Consider the following 12,841-nt stretch of genomic DNA (forward strand, 5'->3'; position numbering starts at 1 on the left):
TTATAGGCACATTCCCTGGGGTCAAACTGGTGGCCCCTGAGGTTAGCGCTCTGACTCTCAGACATGCTCAGGTTGGCCGTTCGGGGCCTTAATGTAGGTGGAACTGGCTCTCTGGGAATCACACCAGGGCAGGGAGTTGGTGTAAAAGGGCAGATCAGGGGTGTGACCAAAGCACACTGTGCACTGGCTAGTCTCTGCTTCCCAGGGCCCCTTAAGCGACATGGGGAGCAGAGCATAAGTTAGAGCAGCCCCTAAGGCTGCTCTAATTTAAACTGCAGCTGGGCAGGGCTTCTGCACACCCATGGATCACAGGAGACCTGGTTTTCCATTGCCCTGTGCCTTCTGCAGGATGCTTTGGTATTGATTCGCAGCCGCTAGTGTAACTAAGTGCACAAGGTGATGGGTGAAGGGTAATTGGGCCCAGAGAACATAAAGGAGCTCTAAAACAACTCCCCCCCAATCCCAAACACAACCCCTGCTCTGAGCACAGGAACAGAGCAACCAAGAATCAAGCCAGTGTCTTTCTCTGAGGCTTCAGCCCTAGACTTGGTCTCTGGCTACCCCTTTTAGGAGTCTGGCAGTGCCCCTGAGGGCGCTAAGACTGTCTGGTGAGGGCTGGAAGCACCACAAAGGCAGCACTCTCCTTGTGGTGTGGACACCCCCATACCTGTCCCTCACTTCCTGGGATGGTGGGTCTGGGAGCCCTGGAGGGGCACAGCACAGAGCTTCTAGCAAAGGGAGCACCCCCAAAATGGCATCATTGATGGGTTCCCCTTGGCCAACAGGAACGGCTGGAATGTGGGGCTTTTGGAGAAAGGGGATCTCCTTTAGGGGAGACGACTCCTCAGACAGATGTTTCCTAGAAAGGCTCTGCCCAACAACGGCCCATCTCCTGCTGTTGCCCAGCAGACTGCTCAAATGCACCTCCCAAAAATGTCCTGCAAAATCAGAGGGCCCACGCTTAAAAATCTTCCGGCTGTCTCTGTGGAACAGCAGTTGCCCTGCTCGTTCCTGGCGCTGAGATCTGCAAACACCTGGTACTCAGCTATCCACAGGCCTGCCCGTGGGACAATCCCCAACACCGGTGCAAAACAAGCAGGTGGCATCGTTAGCATTTTGTACCCATGTAAACGACTGCACAGGACGTAGGGAGCTGGAGAACCAGGCCCATTAGCCAGGCAAAAAACTGGGCTAGAGGCAATGCAGAGTCCGTTCCTTTTCCCGCTCATGTCAAACAGAAAAACCTGCAGCAAGGCCAGAATCCAAACTCAAGTAACCCACGTCCACCTTGCTGGGAGACATCTGTGAGCATGCAGGATCTACACGGAACCCCAGCCAAGCCACTAGATTCGCAATGAAAACTACTTTCAACCCAGATCTTTGTTCCGCCTCGGGGCAACAATCAGCAGCAAAGTGCCAGCGAATCACTGCTCTATAGCCTCCAAGGTTTTTCCAGCTTTGTCCTTTCACGCAACAGTCACAAATACAGCTGGTTATGGGTGGGAGCGGGGGGTGAGATGGCCAGTATGGAGGGGACATTTTTTCCCCTATTGCCTCAAAAAAATTAAGGTTTTTGAATTTTCTCAACTATAGAAAATTTTCCCCATTTTTAAAAAAGAATTGTCGTCAACATTTCAGTGTTTGTGAAAATGGCAGCAAAAGTTTCAAAATTCCAGCAAGAATTGTGTCAAAAAGTCCCCATTCCAACAAGAGTTGTGTCACAATTTCAAAACTCCAGCAGGAATTTTGACCAGCTCGAGTAGCGAAAGCTTCGGAAACGTTATATGGGTGGGCAGCCAGCTGTATCAAAGTCCTCATCTCGTTAAGCAAATCTTTGGGTGGCTCCTTTGCTTCCCTTAAAAGACTGAACCAGACTAGTGAACCCAGGCGTCTGAGTTCTAGGAAGGTCGCTAACTGCACCCTGTCTAATGGGGGGGGGGGGTGGAGGGAGGGGCTTTAATTGGTAAAAATCTCCAATTCTTTTTCTCAACGGAAATTTTCAACTGAAAGTTTAAAATCTGTCAATCAGCTCTACAGCAGCTTGAAATACAGGTAAAATTGCATGCAAGAGGTCAGCATTTTCCTCATTCCCCCTCCCACAAGAATTCTGGAAATCTTGTGCCCATCAGCAGCGTAAGAGAACACCCAGATAAAACACAGCAACTTGCCCGTCTAGCCCAATCGGCCACAATATCACCAATCAGACCAACCTAGGACTAGCAGCGATCACAGGTCTCCGCTAATTCCAAACCACCACATGGATGCTAGAAGCGTTAAAACACTTTAGCAATTCAGTTAAAAACAATAATAAAAAAAAAAACTCTACTGAAATAAAGAGCGGTCTCTATATCAAAGTGTACACTTCATGGATTTCCATGGGTTCACTCATAGAATATCAGGGTTGGAAGGGACCTCAGGAGGTCATCGAGTCCCCCCTCATTACCTTCTCCAACAGGAAGAGGGGGCAGAGTGTGCAGCGAATCGAGGGATTTCTGATCAGCTGAACACTTTGGAGGCAAAGGTTTGTGAGCTGTTGTCATAAGAGTTTAGATCTGCTTGTAGTTTCCCCTGAAACCTGCAGAATGACACCAGGGACAGACTGTCCGGATTCTTGGGATCACAGACAGGATGGAAATGGCAGATAAAACTCGTCCATCTCCTTATAGGTGAATAGGCCAATCCTCACGGCCGCCTTTGAAATTTTGAAAATGAATTTAGTGCTGGGTGAAAGGTACTGGAGGGACAGCCCAAGGCCACTTGATTCATAAGCTTGGGCCACACACATCATTCCACCATGTTTCCCCAGAGGCTCATTCGGGCATTGGCTTCTCTGGCAGTCTCAGCAATTTAGGGGCGAATGGTGACGGCTTTCAGACACACCTGTCCCTTGATCCAAGAGCCGTCAATCATCACATGAAGGCCATGAAACAGCACAACCATCCTCCATTGCACTGGATCCAAAATGGGCCCCGGAGACAAAGAACTTCACAACCTCCCATTAATCTCCTGTCTGGGGCTGGCTGAAAGTTTTTTCCATCAAAACTGGTTTTTGACAGAAAATTGGGTTTGCAGCTAAATGAAATATTTTGGGGAAAATTTCTGTTTTGCTGTGGAAATTTTGAATACATATTTTTTGGGGGGCTGAACAACCAAATGCCCAAAAACAGATATATGTTGATTTGGACATGCAGCCACAGTGCACCATGGGAATCTCCCAAGATGCTCCATAGCCAGGGGCTCCCAGGATGAACTGCTTCTTCTCTCTAAGAAGCAAGACTCTGGTGCATCATGGGAGATGTACTCTGACCAGGGAGTCTGGCGTAAACTACAACTCCCATGAGCCTCTGCCACAGCATTTCCCAGTTGACCTTTTTATAGTTTTTTGGTACTGAAATTCCTGCCAAAAAATCTAAATTTTCTACAGCAGTAAAAGAAAAAAATTCAGCCAACTCTATCCCCGACCCATTCAATCTCATCCTGTACCAGCTCAGCCAAATGACCCGCTGACAGATGACCTGGTAAGACAGAGGTGCACATGGCTAGCATGTCCTGTAGTTAGCGTAGGACGGCAGCAAGGCTGGGGTTTGGGCACCGACAGCAGAGCAGCACTCGCCACCGAGTTTGAGGGGAGACCTTGCAAGGAACGAGACCTAAGACTGTCCGGCAGACAGGGGCTATGGAAAACAGCAGCTGGGGCAAAGCAGGACATTATGCCCCTGGCCTTGTTTAAAGGGACTCGTGCCCATTAACGAGCAAGAAGCAGAAGCCAAGGGTGAATCCCATTTATGGAGTAGGACATGCAGTTAGGTCAGGGGTCTCTGCGGTGCATCCTCACAAGAGCAAGATTCCCAAACCTGATCGGTGCATCTCCCTCTGCCATTGCTCTTCCGGGATTCAGAACTGGAAACAGACCAATGGTCATGCAAAGGGTCCTTCGCGTGCACTTTAAGGCCTTTTTAACACAGCTCATGCAGCACCCAGGGGCCTTGGTGTAAAGCAGAATGAGGCCCAGTTCATCTAAATTTTCCAGATATCGAGGAAAATCCTCAAAAACAAAACAAAACTATCCAGCAATTCTTGAAAGAGACAGACTCCAACTCTGCCTCTCCTCCCCGGCTTTCCGGTGATCACGTGACTTTAAACCCTCGCGAAAGCCCCACTGAAGAGGAAGCAATTCGTAGGAAGTGATAGGAAACATTTTAAAAAGGCATGAATCGCTTTTATTTCAAATCAACTGATCAGCGCCCCCTAGAAATCACTATTACAAGCATGCGCCCTGCTACGGGTGGGTGGGGACAGGGGACGGGGGACGGGATGGTTCGTGTTACTGGTTTCTTTTTATTTCTTTCTTCCCGAATTGCAGATGCGACGAGCCGACGAGGAACGAAACTGTTTAGCACCCAGGGAGCCCAGCAGGAAAGGAACAGCCCAGACGATCAGCTCAGCTTGGGAAGGCCGGCCAGCTACAGACTGCGGGAGGAGAGAAGGAACAGGGAAGAACATCAAGGGCGATGAACGTTGCGGTGGCAGCAATCAGGATCAGGGCCGCATGGTGGAGGATAACGGGGGTGGCTCTGCTCCTGCCATTAGATCCTGCCTGGAGCTCTCCCATCCAAGGAGTAACCAAGCCTGGCCCTTTGACCCCAGCAGAAGGGCAGAGGCCTTGTTATGCACCCTCCCCTGTTTCTTACATCCCTCTCCCCCCAAAACAGATGGGCAAAGTCCTGCTGATTTCCATGCTACCTGCACCAGACCCTGAGGGCCTGATGCTGTGATGGGAACCAGACCCCCAAGCCTCCCTCCTCTGGAGGGGCGACGTGCCAGACCCTGCCCTCCTCCAGTCCCCTACCTCTCCTTGTGATCTCTGATTTCCTCCGCGGCGGCTTTCTCCTTCCCCTCTGGCTTGGCCTCTCTCGCGTCCAGGACTCCAGCAGGGTCGCTGTTCTTCTCTTTCTCTCCTTCGGGGGGGCTGGGCTTCTGTTTCTCTCCCTCCTTGGGGGCTTCTTCGTTCTCTACTTTCTTCTCCCCTTCCTGGCCCTCCGCCTCTTTGGCGCGTTTAGGGGAGTCCTGCCAATGGGAAGGGGGGTCAACTGGGACCCATGGCAGTGCCACCCCCTCCCTGCCCGGGCGTTGAGAGAAGTCCTGAGCTGGCTCATGCTAGGCCCTTGCCTGCAGGCACAGATACGCCCACACGGTGCTGGTGGAGGGGTGTCTCTGATCTTTTCTCAGAAAGCAATCCCTTAAACCCCATCTCAGGGACCAGCCCTGTTCCCCGGTCCCAGGGACAGGCTCCGATCTTTATTCCCTAAGCTCAGTTCCAAACAGCACTGTCCCCATGCCCTGGTCTGTCTCCGATCTACAGCCCACTCCCTCCCTGGGCAGCTCACCGGGGGCCTCCCCTCGACCGCTACCTCCAGGGCATCTTCCGCTTTCCTCTTGATCCCAGCCTTCTCGTTCTTCTCCTTGCTTTGCTCGTCAATCACCAGCTTGCCCTCCTCATCACTGCTGCCCTCCGCGTTGCCTTTCTTCTCACCGTCGCCCTCCGGCTCCTGCTCAGGCTCTGCATCCTCTGGGCAGCTCTTCTTCTGGGTGGGCTGCAGGAGGATATGGGGGGGTGGGGAGGGAGGACAGACAGACAGAGGAAGATGGGAGGGGGATACAGTTATTGCAAGGTGATAGGAAGATCAGTGCCCTTGTCTCTGACCCTCATGCCTGACAGCTGCTCCCTGGTGCCAGCTGCTGTCCAGGGTCAGGGATGGTTCTACACAGCCTATTTCTTCCCCCACAACGACAGCACCCTGCAGCCGGTGGCCTCTCAAAGCAGTGTGCAACCGTGACCAAAGGACACACAGAGAGAGCTGCAGCCACTTCTGGAGTGGAGCATGACAACCGCTAGTGGGAGAGGAAGCAGAAAAGTTTCAACGGCAGGGGGAATTTAGGGAGGTGGGACTGAGTTTGCCGATTTTTGATCAGGACTCAGGCCAACACCGTCAATGCCTATGAAAAGATGGGTCTCGAATGACCACAAGTCCTTGCTTTTAGCCATCTTCCAGAATATGGCACCTCCCAGAAGCAAAGCACCCTCAGGGGTACTGCCTCCCAGAGAAGAACGCCCCTCTACGAATGCCCCAACCCCACTTGCCGAGTACCCAGAATGTCTTGGAGGTCTCCGATCTACAGCCCAGCCCTCGCTTAGCTAGTAAGAGCAGACAGCATCGCAGCAGAAAGCAGGGCTGCTGCAGGCTACCTAGAAGAATATTTTAGTGATTGCAAAGCAGAGCAGTCTGCAGAGAAAACCCACCCCCGAAATGTTAGTGCAGCGGGTTCACTCACTGATTCAAGTCATGCAAGATGCACCTGGCTTGGAGCTGCACCACCAGCCCCATGCACCTTAAGTAACCTATTACTCTTGACAGGGGAAAGAGAGCAGGCAGCGTGAGCCCACAGTTCAAGCACTGGACAAGGGCTCAAGGGATCTTGGTTATATTCCCAGATCTACCACTGGGTGATCTCGAGCAATTCACCCCGTCTCCCCCCAGCCTCAGTTTCCTCTCCCACGCTTTGCTCTTGTGGTGTATTCAGACTGTGTTGGACATACAGCTCCTCCCACCTGATATCGGTTGGGGTCTCTAGTACTGTCATAACGATCATCATTAACCGACAATTAAAACAGATTAATCCTTGAACCTGGAGCTGATCGAAGTTTTCCTGTAGAGATTCCCTACCCCAAAGCGGCTTTTCAGCAAAACTGAAATTCTTGTGAAAATCTTCTCATAGATCTCATAGACTCATAGGTCAGAAGGGACCAATATGATCATCTAGTCTGACCTCCTGCACAAGGCAGGCCACAGAATCCCACCCATCCAATTTTATAACAACCCCTAACCCAGGACTGAGTTATTGAAATCCTCAAAATTGGTTTGAAGACCTCAAGCTGCAGAGAATCCACCAGCAAGCGACCCGTGCCCCACGCTGCAGGGGAAGGCGAAAAACCTCCAGGGCCCCTGCCAATCCGCCCTGGAGGAAAATTCCTTCCCGACCCCAAATATAGCGATCAGCTAAACCCTGAGCATGTGGGCAAGACTCACCAGCCAGCACCCAAAAAGGAATTCTCTGCAGTAACTCAGTCCCCAAACAAAACAATAATCATAATATGGCTTTTCACTGAAAAGCTGAAAGCCAACATTTTTTTATTTTAAACCAGAAAGTTTTCAGTTTTGGGGATTTTGACTTTTCAACAAAGTTTTAGTCTAAAAATTTTCATGGGTGGGAGAGAGGGGAGAGAAATAATTTTCCCACTGTCTTCACTCGCCCCCTCCCCCCTGTAAGGGACTGAAAGAATAAGGCTCTCGTTAACTTCAACCAACTTTGGATCAGGGCAGGAGAGACTGAGGTCAGCTTTCCTGTCCTATCCCCATTTTACAGACAGAGAAACTGAGGCACAGAGAGGGACAGTAACTGATTAAGATCACCCAGCAAACTGAGGCAGAGCTGGGAATAAATTCCAGGAGTCCTGATTCCCAGCACCTCCTGCTCTAACCACGAGACCCTACTTACCTCCCAGAGCCAGAGACAGAATCCAGGAGTCCTGACTTCCAGTCCCATACTTTACCCACATGACTAAATTCCCTTTCTCCCTTGAGGATTACCTGTCTTTAGGAGAGTGGTATCTTGAGCTCAAGCCTGAAAAGATCACTGGGTTGGGGTTTCTTAACCCCTTCAAACCGCCCTGCTCACCCTTCCCCAAAACCCCACTTCGTATGTAGGATGTGTCTCTCCAGTGCCTGGCCCCAGCAACTACAACAACCTGCCTACTGGTGCACCCGGAGAGAGATCGCTACTTTGCTCCAGTGGAGGACACTTGGGGTTTTTGCTGGCAAAGGTCCTGGGTTTGATCCCTGCTGAAAGCCATAATGCCAGCATGGACTGGCCACGACGTGCTTGTATAACATAGAAGCCCAAAGCGGAGTTGCTACAGGTAAAATTCACCTCTGGGCAAAGGATGCACAGGCCTCTGCCCGAGGACAAGCTCTGCCCTCCGGGAAGCAGCCGGGGCCAGCAGAGAGGTTTAACGGGTAGACGCACCTGATACCCAGAGGCTTTGACGGTCGGGTTGTTCTCGATCTCCCACAAGCCTTCGCTGAACCCTTTCCGCTTGTTGGGTTTCCCGAACTTCTCCTTGCACTCTTCGTAGGGGAAGAGGTCTTTGGGACCCAGGAACGCCCTGCACGGTGGGAAAGAGGAGCAGTAACGACAGGCCACGGGCGATATGTCTCCACAGCACCCCCTGGCTGAGGATTGCTAGGCAAACGTTCCAGCCGCGACCTGTCTGGGAGGCAGGGTCCGCTGGTGAAACAGAGGCACCAGGCATGGAAGTAGAGAAACACCCACGTCCTACAGAAACTCAGCTGGTCCCTTAGGAGCTTCGTAAATCCTTGCTCTGATTTCCTGCACCTGCCTTATCCAAGTTTTTTGTCGGTGAATTCAATATTGGGGCTTATTAAAAACAACCCTCCTTTGCTTCAACAGAACTCTGCTTTGCGGGGGGGGGGGGGGGGGGGGGGGGGTTTGTTACATCACTGGAGGGGGAAGGGGTCTCTTGAAACTTCTCCACGATCCAGCTTCCCCCACCCGCCCCTATACAGCAAACCTGGATACATTCCTAGCACCACGAGGATCAAACCACCCCCAGTGGCATTAAATACCTTGATGTGACCCCACCCAGGCACTGAGCTGGGAAAGGCTGCTGCTGGGTTGGAGGCAGACAGGCCTATGCTGGTCAGGGGGATATTAACATTTCTATTATTATTATTATTATTTGCATTGCAGTAGCTGCTAGGAGCTCTAGCCATGGACCAAGAGCCCATGGTGCTAGGTGCTGTACAAATACCTGGTCCCTGCCCCAAGGAGCTTACAATGGGAATATCTTGGTCTATTACATTCATTTTATTTTTAGTGCCAGTCTGTTGGAGGAGGGAAGCTCCCACCCACAGGGGACAGCTCTGGTTACACCACAGGAAAGGGGAAGGCACTGACGGAGACCATTTCATTTTCTTTCTGGTATTGTTTCATGCTAGGCCTCCCCCTTGTCGCTCCCATGCCCCTCCCTCATCACCATCTCCCCTCTGCCGCAGTGCAGCTGACAGGAGGAAGGCTGTCTGGAAAGGGGCACACCTCATGTCCCAAGATCATGGGCGGGGGGGGGGTCTTGCTGGAAAGAGACTGGCTGCCATTTGATGGCTCTGCGAAGATTTGAATGCAAGACCCTACCCTTGGCCAACTGATGCGTTTGCCTTAACCCTGCTCACGCGATTCTGACTGACACCCCCGTCTCACTCCCCCAACACACACACATTCCCCTGCCCTTACATACACGTGTGTTCCCCCCGCCTGCCCCCATTTTAAAAATCTCACTCACGTTTCATGGGTCCCGAAGAAGAAGACTTGGTATTTATTGGAGGAGGATTTGACGGCGGCTTCTGGCATCTCATCGATCTGTCCAGGGGACACAAATCGTGGGGTGAGAAACAGAGAATGAACAGCCCCCTACGCCCCAACCCAAAGCCAGGCTGCACGGATGCAACTCCCCCCCAAGTGTTCTCACCCAAGAGTTACACACACACACACACACACAAACAAAAGCCTGGGTTGTTGAGGTGCCAGCGCACCCCAATCTTTACACGGCACAGTCGAGCCTCAGCCAGGCACAACAATACTCAGAGATGAATTGAGAACAAAGGCCGGGGAGTTCAGCAACCCTTGATCCCCAAAGTTCTCCAGGAAAGAAGATGGAAATATTTGGGCCACGTGTTAGAGGCCAATGGGAAGCATCCCTCCACCATTCAGCAAGGGTCAATGTATGAGCCTGAACAATCCAAATCTCCTGTCTTTGTACAGAGCCTTGCTCTTCCAGAGCACCTTTCACTGGCAGATCTCAAAGGCTTCATGAAGGAAGGTCAGTGTCATTAGCCCCAGTTTACAGATGGGAAAACCGAGGCTCAGAGCGGGGAAGTGACCTGCCTAAGGTCACCCAGCTGGCAGAGCCGGAATATAGAGATTGTGCAGAGCGGCCCGGGACAGACAGGTGTGTACAGCCTCGTGGATGCGCTAAGTGACGTCTAATGGCATGGGCCAGTTTCCAGTTACTTGGAAATGAATCATTTACTGACAAAGACACAGGAAAAAAAACAAATAATGTGTTTAAGACGTAGTATCCAACTAGCTGCAGGGCTAGATGAGGAATGAAAACATTTATTTGCAAATTAAATTTTTTGCTAATTGGCAGGAGAGGTGCTGGAGGGGATGAGAATCTTAACATAACACTCGCAGGGAATATTATTTCGCGTGCCCTGAGCCGAGGGCCAAGTTAGAAGAAAGGAGCTAGCAGGACCTGTCTGGCCTTCAGCCGTGCACAGATCAGGGCATTGTTCTTGCCCCACAGAGCTCACAGTCTAGACAAAGGAAGGATTCATTACCTCCATTTTACAAAAGGGAAACTGAGGCACGGGGCAGGACCAGGGATTAAAGCCAGCTCTCCAGCCCAGTGCCTTTCCCACAAACCCACCCCTTCTCCCAGAGGTCTCTTAGCCACGCTTCCTCTGCCCAGCGTGAAGGGGGATTTTACATCCTGAGACCTGGGCTATACACACCAGCCATCTCAGAATGCACTGCCCCACCTGCTGCTGGTGCTTATTTGCATGTGTGTTGCTAAGGTAGTCTGTCCTTGCTGTGGCATTATGGGATAGCTCCCCAGAGCTGCCCCGCACCACACACACAGACACACACACGGCAAGGACTGGCTCTTGTTTTGTACATGCACCAATCCCGGCTGAGGCCTCAGCACTGGTGAAACATTACTGGAATTATTAACCATTTTCTCAGAAGGCACCAGCCAGGTGCTGTGGTTGGCAGCAGTATAGCTGCACCAAGACAGGTGACTTGTGGCAGGGCTGGGACCAAAGCTGCCCATCAGCACAACTTTCCCATATGGGTCATCGTCAGCCAGGGCAGTGCGTGGACGGGACCTGCACGCTGGTTTTGTAGCAACATGATTAACTTGCTCTGCGATAGTGCCCGTGGCGCCAGGTGCTGTACAAAACACAGAATAAAAGGACAGCCTCTGCCCCAAAGAGTTTCCAACCGTTCCCTGTCCCTGGGCACAGTGGATGGGGTAAATCAAGCCAGCAGCTATAGCTTTGAAGCACAGCTCTGATCCCTGGGCAGTCAGTGGCCTCCAACTTCCTAGAACATTCACCCTGCAGACATGAATATACTGAACCTTGAAAACTGGGGCATGATCCTCTACCACCCTCGCACAGCCATTCAAACCAGTGCAAAACCGAGGGCCGAAACACAACCAAACCCCCAAGGATCTGGCCTGGCGTGAATGCCTCCAGCAGGCAGGGAGCAGGAATGAAATACAGCCAGAGAACTCAGCAGGCACAGGTCGGGTGTGCTCATAACCTCCGCAGTGACCATGGCCATTTTACTCCGATTCCTGCTGGACACCCGCAAGCTCTCCGGCAGCCAATTAACTCCTCGCTACTAAATTATGCCCGCCACAGAAATAGCCTCCCTCTTGCTAAAAACCTTAATTTTCCTGCTCTCCCCCGCTCCCCACTCATCCAAACCCAGCCTTTGCAACTGGTGACAGCACAGGGCACCAAAGAGCAAGAGATGATTTAGGATTGGCTGTTTTCCTAGCCAACCATAAGCTCTTGTCTAGACTGGCTCAGACACATTTAGCTCAGCAAATTCGCAGGCCCTCGCTGGGGCCGTGTGCTAAAAGGAATGTCCGTTTCAGAGAATCTGGGGACGGTTGTAACAAAGCAGAAAAAAAAAAAAAAAACCCCGCTCACAGATCAGATCCAATCAGGACAGCGCTGAGATGGGGAAGGGGAAATTTCCAACTATCAGAGTTGCTTTTTCCTTCCGTACAATTGAGTTGGGCCTGCTTGTGTTTTCACTTCTCTTTTATTCTCCTGGGGAAGCATGATCTGAAACCGTGGTTCTCAACCAGGGGGACACATACCCCTGGAGGTACGCAGAGGTCTTCCAGGGGGGTGCATCAACTCATCTAGATATTTGCCTACTTTTACAACAGGCTACACAAAAAGCCCTAGCGAAGTCAGTGCAAGCTAAAATTTCATACAATGACTTGTTTATACTGCTCTACCCACTATACCTGAAATGTAAGCACAATATTTATATTCCAATTGAGTTGTTTTATAATTATATGGGGAAAATGAGCAAGTCAGCTACTGTTCAGTAACAATGAGCTGGGACACTGCTGTATTTTTATGGCTGATTTTGTAAGCAAGTCCTTTTAAAGTGAGGTGAAATCTGGGGGTACGCAAGACAAATCGGACTCCTGAAAGGGGGACAGTCGTCTGGCAAGGTTGAGAGCCGCTGGTCTGAAACATACATAGATCTGAAAGTTGGGGGGTGAGGGGTAGACCAAGGATCCGTGGCTCTAAACTGGCAGAGGCCCATGGACTTGGTGGAACTCTACAGCAGTGGAGTTGGCTTGCTGGGGTGGAGTCCATTAGCAACTGGGAGCCAGAGAGAGCACTGGCAGGGGGGAGCCACTTTGATTTGTTGTCACTTAACCTGAACCCAGCCCTGCGCAGTCAGGTTCCTTCCACAGCACTACCGTTATCCCCCCGGGCTGGCTGCTGGGCGATTCAACAGTGCAGCTGCAAAGGGGGCACGGCTTTCACTTCCAAACACAACCCGCCTAAGAGGGCAACAAAGCAAAACAAATCCAAATGCCACTGAGCAACAAGCTGCTCTCTCTCCTGGCCCAGTGAAACAGCCACGAATTAAACCAGGAATGTTTCAC

The 12,841-nt window shown here is 51.4% G+C and overlaps 1 protein-coding gene across 1 annotated transcript in view; it reads right to left on the bottom strand.

Moving 5' to 3' along the window:
• Positions 1-4,197: 4,197 nt before the first annotated feature.
• Positions 4,198-12,841, bottom strand: part of HDGF (heparin binding growth factor) — a 33,833-nt gene continuing 25,189 nt past the window's right edge. Inside the window, exons 2-6 of the mRNA XM_050930536.1 lie at positions 9,419-9,495; positions 8,086-8,224; positions 5,412-5,594; positions 4,850-5,067; positions 4,198-4,470 (exon numbers count right to left, since the gene is read on the bottom strand). Coding sequence (XP_050786493.1) covers positions 4,464-4,470; positions 4,850-5,067; positions 5,412-5,594; positions 8,086-8,224; positions 9,419-9,495 — 624 coding nt within the window. The 3' untranslated portion in view covers positions 4,198-4,463. The remainder of the gene's footprint in view (positions 4,471-4,849; positions 5,068-5,411; positions 5,595-8,085; positions 8,225-9,418; positions 9,496-12,841) is intronic.

The sequence above is a fragment of the Gopherus flavomarginatus genome, chromosome 20 (genome assembly GCF_025201925.1).
Source record: "Gopherus flavomarginatus isolate rGopFla2 chromosome 20, rGopFla2.mat.asm, whole genome shotgun sequence".
Lineage (NCBI taxonomy): Eukaryota > Metazoa > Chordata > Testudines > Testudinidae > Gopherus > Gopherus flavomarginatus.